The 6,787-nt window shown below is 36.3% G+C and overlaps 1 protein-coding gene across 2 annotated transcripts; it reads right to left on the bottom strand.

Annotated features, from left to right (window-relative positions):
* Positions 1 to 7: 7 nt before the first annotated feature.
* On the bottom strand, positions 8 to 6,299 carry LOC117413389 (quinone oxidoreductase-like). Of its 2 annotated transcripts, none has more exons than XM_034022525.3 (9): positions 6,199 to 6,299; positions 5,112 to 5,227; positions 4,516 to 4,668; positions 3,841 to 4,004; positions 3,526 to 3,577; positions 3,261 to 3,410; positions 2,754 to 2,855; positions 2,564 to 2,659; positions 8 to 2,264 (listed from the first exon to the last, which is right to left on the bottom strand). In XM_034022525.3, exons 2-9 carry the CDS (start codon positions 5,217 to 5,219, stop codon positions 2,103 to 2,105), a joined length of 987 nt encoding a protein of 328 aa, XP_033878416.1. In that variant the 5' UTR covers positions 5,220 to 5,227; positions 6,199 to 6,299; the 3' UTR covers positions 8 to 2,102. The 2 variants fall into 2 exon arrangements, with proteins under 2 accessions (XP_033878416.1, XP_033878425.1); XM_034022534.3 differs by lacking the exon at positions 6,199 to 6,299 and adding an exon at positions 5,665 to 5,733.
* Positions 6,300 to 6,787: the final 488 nt, after the last annotated feature.

Raw genomic sequence — 6,787 nt, 5'->3', positions numbered from 1 at the left:
ATCTTTATAGCAGAAAGTACAAAATTCTGACTTGATATGTAAGATGTATCATATTCAGGATAGGCCAGTTGTCCAGCATTGCTTCATATAGCATAAAGTACAGTCCATGGACTTGTATCTGAATCGAATGCACAGAAACCATGCACACCTGTCTTGTATGTTGATGCATAAGTACAGAAAGAAGACACTGAAAAAGTAATGTGTGTTGATAGATTTTGTAAGGTGGGTAGCATTGTGTTAAACTAATGTTTCATTTTTAGTTTAGTTTAGTGCAGAAAGTGTTGGCTCACTGTGAATAACACTATGACAGCATTCCAGTCTTCCTATTTGAATAGGTTACTTGCAATACTGTATGACTATTTTCACAAATCAGTAGCAGGTCTCACGAAACTTTCTCCGATTTATCCAATGTGTTATTAAACACAGTTTATTTCAGACATGCACCAGTGGATATGGGCCAGTAATTCAAGTGCCACATGTAATAAACTATTTGTACTAATACTTTGCATCCTCAACAACCCAATCTGAATAAGGATAGAATGCTTTTTCTGGACTAAATTATGATACTGTACCACAGTCTGTCATCTATTTACCTACTATAGGAAACTGTAAAAAACATGTCACATCTGTGTAAAGCAGGGAGTGCCTAACCCCTAGAAACACATTGCATGTTTGTTTAGCTACACTGCAGTGGAAGCCTAAGAAAGAAACCAACACAAACATACCAGTACAAAGCAGAATGCAAATAACTATACCTTGTGTTCTTTCACCACGATCACAGGCAGGATATGCACGTCTCACACTCAAACTTGTTGCTGATGCTTAAAATAAATATTTTGGTCAAGGCAACTGATGAGACACATTCATAGAACTATCCGTACTGACAATTTAAAGATACTGGAATACACTGTTGCACTATGGCCAACAGCAAGACTAATCTTTGGTTTTATCAAAAAAAAGGATGACGGTTGAAATTTAAAATGGTGCCACTATTTTGAGTCAGCCAAATGCAGTTAAACCAACTGGTCCGTCATTCACTAAATACACTATACATTTAAAAAATGTGGTTGTATTTCAATTATTACACGTCTTTACTGTGCATATAAGTATCTAGAAACTTGAATGCATGTACATATGATTGAAAACTTCATCCCGGCCTTTCCCATCAGTTCTGCCCTGAAAAGAAGCATCTTCCTACAAGCAGGGTGTTTATCCAGGCATAAGGTTTGTTTGCTGCAGAGCAAACATCCAGGCTTCCCTTGACAGCACTGTGATATTGTGCCTGTAGTGTGCAAATGCTGTCAGTGCTAATGGACAGTTTTTTTTTTTTTCTCCTGCATTGAATCCAGATTTATAATATTATCCTTGTGGTTCTATTTAATTACAAACAGACCTTAATACACAAGCTAATTTCTCCCATTACAGTGAATACAGAATCCAAATGTTATCTTATTACTATTATTTACCAAAGGTTTAATAATGTTAACCTCACACATACCGACAGCAAACCAGTTGTTTAAAGGCAGTCTGGTCTCAGTTGTCATTAATGAATATTATGGAAATTAGATCCAGTAGAACTTGAATCACAAAAAAGGGACCACAATTATTCACACAGTTACCGGAAGTTTTAGATCTCTAGTTGTATTTAAAATAGTGAAGACTGATCTTCTTCATTAGTCAAATGTTCTGTGGAGAGTTGATACCCTGTTTGTGACTTGACTAATATTGAAGATCAGTAAAATAAGTAATTCAATAATTTAATGTATTATTTAACTAACAATTAAGACAGTTCAGATGACATAGCTTGTTAGATAGATTGTGATAATTTAATAAAATACATGTCAACTGATTAATCTCTCTAGCTGTCCATAAGGCTAGAGTATTCTTCAGCAGGAATACACTTAATGCAGAATACCTCAGCTTGAGAGAGGGACCTTTTTATTTTTATTTTATTTGTATACAATTTAACCTAATTAACACAAATATAAAACGAATGTACATTGAAACTTAAAGAGACTGTGAATAATTGTTGGTGCCACTATAGCACCATTAATTAGTTTTCTATTTAATTACCACTTATCACATGCAATGCAAGAAAGGGATCACATTATCAGAACCATCTTCCCTAGGGCTCCAGAGCTGCTGATAATATCTTCATGAGCCTGAGATGCCAGCTCCAGTGGATACTCGGGTCCGATTACTGGAGATAACAACCCAGCTTCCATTCCTGCAAACAACGAAGCAGACGACTCTGCTCTGTCCTCCTGTACAAATGAACAGCACAAATGGTTAAGACAGTAATCCTGGTGAGGCTTTATACCATGCCATGTACAATACCTCATGCCACATGCCATGCCAGTAATGTTAGGTGTTCTATGAATATAGAAAACAATACACCAATGCATCTTATGAATTTCAGACCCTAGCACTAATCATGGGCTTGCTAAACGTACCTTAAGTAAACAGTCCAAGATCATTGCTAATCAGGGTATGTGAAATCATACATTTATTACAATAACAATAATAATAATAAACTAAAAACTGTAGCACTAAACTGTCTTACTTTTGTTGCACTGAACAGAGAAACGCCAATGATGCTGGTTTCTTTGGCCATTGTGTCTCGTGGGTTTATTTCAATGGGTCCTCGACAGCCCACAATCTGCAAAGCAGAATTGTGTAATCGGTAAATAGATAGAATATACAGTAAGCTCAACAATAAATACTCTCTCTTGAATGTCTGTTTTAATACTCACAATCACCCTGCCTCCAAATGATAGCAGCTGTAAATCAGCATTAAGATTCATATTAGACAGCATTTCAATGATCACATTCACCCCCTGTCCGCAGGTAGCTTCCTGAAACATACAGTCAGCAGAATAGAAGGAAGACAAGTACATTAGTTAAGCAGATCTATAGTAATTGTTATATATATAAAGACAGCTCTGCTAAAAAAAGATCTATGAGACACATTTAAGAGCCAGCCAGCTGCAACATACACATAAAATAGATGACTGTTTAACTGGGCACCATAAATGCAATGTTTTTATGGGGTTTTTTTTCAGCACAAACCTCTGTTCACAGCTCAACCGACGGTCTTTTTTCATTGAAAGATGAACAATTACAATATTTAATTTAATAAATGTAATACATTTAAAGTAATACAGACATGTACCAATGTGTTCTGCTAAACACACACTATACATGTACAGTGCAAATAAAAACAGCCTCTCTCAATGAGCCATTCAGTAGCAGGTCTCTACCTTTATTTTTTCAATATAGCCTTTTTCTTTGTGGTTAAAGACCTGATGAGCTCCATTCTTCAGTGCTAGACTGAGCCCTTCACAGGTCCCTGCTGTACCCAGCACTTTCATTCCAAAGGCCCTGGCTATCTGACATGCTGCCATTCCAACCTGAAAGAAACAATGCATCTCAATTTTTTTTTACGGTTAATCTTACTGTTTGGCGACAGGATTACCAGAAATATAGGCACAAAAAAGACATCACTGTGCTGTTCTGTATACTTACCCCACCACTCGCCCCGTGAATAAGCACTCTCTCTCCTGCTTTGGAATGAGCCCTCAAGAAAATAAAAATAGAAAACTAAGACTGACACATTTACATGTTTTTGTAAACTGAACTGCACCATTTAAATGGAAAAAATGGTATATTAAAGTAAAAAATATTTATTAAATGTAAAAAATATTTTATATATATATATATATATATATATATATATATATATATATATATATATATATATATATATATATATATATATATATATCAATCTGTGCCTGTGCTCTGTGTGTTGTAATAAACACTTTACTGTTATTCAATTACTTATGGAAGAGCGCCCGGTACGCAGTGAAGTATGGGATTCCAATGGCAGCTCCTTGCTTGTAGTTCAGATTGTCAGGCAGTGGGTGAACAGATTCCTCTGAAGCAATTGTGTATTCTGCATAGCCACCAGTAACTGTGCCACTTGTAAAGACCCGGTCACCTGCCTTGTAGGAAAAGACAGGCAAGTAAGAATGTCCTAATGCTAAACATACAGCACAACCACACACACATATTGGGACACGACCAAAGCCTCCAGCATCTACCATACCATGATTTGCACAGACTAATGACAGAGTGGCTTAGTTACAGGGATACGAGTGGAGTATTGGTAACACATTGTGTTAAAGACAATTACAGGAGTTAACATTATATCCTTTTGGAGCCTCCGGTATGCGTTTTGCAGTGTACAGTATACTGCATGGTGAGGTTCCAAGAGGCTATACTTGGCACTCTTACGTTTGTAATGCAATACTCTGTATAGATTCAAGTCTTGCACTTGGCTGTTTCAGAAAGTAAATTGCTTGTGTATAAAGTTACTGTATTCACAGATCGCTCCTGTGGCATCTAGTTTCTATTTCAGAGAAATCCCCCAGGTAACTAGGTTAGTCAGATACAGTAGAAATGCAGTAATTGTCCCTACAGTCCAATGTTTCTGTTTGCCAGGCAGCAGTTTACCTTGAATGTTTTGACATGCTTTCCTACTGCCTCCACCTCTCCTGCCACATCTGTACCTGGGGTATATGGCAAATTTGGCTTCCTAGCATAGGCACCTGAGCGGATATAGGTTTCAACTGGATTCACTCCGCAGGCATGGACTCGGATTAGAACCTGTCAAACAAACAACAAGAAATGAGGACACCTTCATTATAAAACCAGAGACAGCGTTTTCAAAGTTTTTAAACGCAGCTACATTTCTTATATGGCTGGATAGAATATGTAATACACACAAGTACAACTAAACAAAAACGTCTTCTTTTAGAAGTCATAGCATAATATTACAAATCATCTAGACTAAAGAAGCCACCATGACATGGTTTAAAATTAAACAAAAAGTAAATAATTACACAACAGATTCCTGCTATGAGGACATCATTAATTTCAAACCGAGCAGCGTGACCCTCAGACAGTTTAATGATTTCTGGAGGGCAGGCTGTGAATCATTTCTGCCTGATTTAAAAGTGACAGATAATCTTCAGATAATGGTGTCTACTGCTGCTTCCTTGTCTAAATAATTACAACACAGCAAAACATAAACAGTACACTGCTATTACCTGTGTGAGGCCTGGATTGGGCACAGGAATGTCTGAGTGGAACTGTAGTACAGACGGACCACCAAACTCGGACACCTGGACAGCCCGCATTAACTTCCTTGTTGCCATACTGCTATCTAAGAAAAACAAGAATCAATATGAGATAAAGTGTAACCGTTTCTACAGCACCTACTGTGTCTGCATCTATTTGTTATACGAAACTTAAATGTACCAAAATTGAAAACAAGTTGAAAAAAATAGTTTATAGGCATGACGGAATTCTGTCAACAGACGCATTACGTTCGTCATATATAAATTATGCCGCATTACCGCGCATAGAAATTAATAACAAGTTTTTGGAGTCATGTAACAAAATAGATCGCGGCGGCCCCGCCCAGCTCATGGCCATTCTTACAAAGTTCGGGCCCCTGTACCGAAAACACATTATTGATAAAGCGCGTTTGTTGTGCTCCTTACACAGTATCCGTATTTCTTTTTTTATTTATTTCTTTTAACTGTAATTTAGTATTCTACACTGATCGTGTTATTGATTCTGATAAACATACATAGCTACCTTCTCGACAATGGTTCTCAGTTAACAATTAACTAAAGTATTTCCCTTGACCCCGGTGTCCGTGTAAATAAATCCCTACAGAAAACAGTTATGTTGTGTTGGAGTAAACTTTGTAAATAAAACAGATGAGGTTCAACATATATACTAACCAGAAGCACACAATTGTACAATTTACAATACAATAGTTTCAATTCATATCTAAACATGTTATAATGGTTGTAATAATATGCCATAATAGTGTTTCTATCATAGGAGTAACAAAAAAATAAAAATAAAAAAAAACATAAACACACACATTTACATTTCAATTAACATCTCACTAACGTACTTCCTTATACAAACGTTATATTATAAACTGCCGATTATTGTAATATAAATGCTGCTTGCACAGTACCAATACATTTGCGTGTTCTGATAACTGCACACGCCACTTTTCAAAGTTAATTCGTATGCACGATTACGCTATACTCCAATAGTGAGTTTACTTTAACCTCTACCTATATAAATACGATTGAGTCATAAATCTCTTCATACCTTGACATTAACGTTTAATTGGAAATCTGAGTCACTTATCACGAGTGTGCATCAGCCTGCATGTCAAAGAACTGCAAACCAACTGTAATTCTATAGCAGCTGTTATTTTTAAACAGACCTGCAGGTGGTGCAACTAACTCAACTAAACTAAAAAAAAAAAAAAAAAAAAAGTAATTTGTGATACGAGTTTTGTCCCAGTCGGACACCTTACAACTCCATACAATATTTAATGTGGTTACAGTTGAAAAATGTGTAGCACGTTTTTGTTTTTCACAATTAAACTGTAATTTGTGCTGCAAAATGGAAGCCGGAAATAAATTCAAACAATGAAAGAAACAGTGCAAGGTAGACTTCAGTAAGAAGGAGAGTGGCGATGAAGATATCGAAAATATTGTCCGTTTTATACAATTATTTCACCACCAGCTCCTACCCTGGACAGATAATATTAATTGATGGGGTAATAATAGAAATTACACATTAATGTTTCTGGACAACGGCACATTTTATAAGACACACACTAAACTGATAATACAGTATCACGAACATGGCATATGGACGCCTGCTAAGTTATGTATAACGACGTCAGGAA

This window comes from Acipenser ruthenus, chromosome 10 (assembly GCF_902713425.1).
Source record: "Acipenser ruthenus chromosome 10, fAciRut3.2 maternal haplotype, whole genome shotgun sequence".
Lineage (NCBI taxonomy): Eukaryota > Metazoa > Chordata > Actinopteri > Acipenseriformes > Acipenseridae > Acipenser > Acipenser ruthenus.
The sequence above is the reverse complement of the archived record's forward strand: the minus strand, read 5'-3'. Positions and strand labels throughout refer to the sequence as shown.

What these genes read in the sequence shown, in the direction of transcription:
- LOC117413389 (XM_034022525.3), bottom strand. Translation starts at nt 5,219, where the DNA reads ATGGCAACAAGGAAGTTAATGCGGGCTGTCCAGGTGTCCGAGTTTGGT. An exon ending in TTCACGGGGCGAGTGGTGGG is followed by an intron (nt 3,411 to 3,525) that starts GTAAGTATACAG and finishes TGTTTCTTTCAG; the next exon opens with GTTGGAATGGCAGCATGTCA. An exon ending in GCTATATTGAAAAAATAAAG is followed by an intron (nt 2,856 to 3,260) that starts GTAGAGACCTGC and finishes TGTATGTTTCAG; the next exon opens with GAAGCTACCTGCGGACAGGG.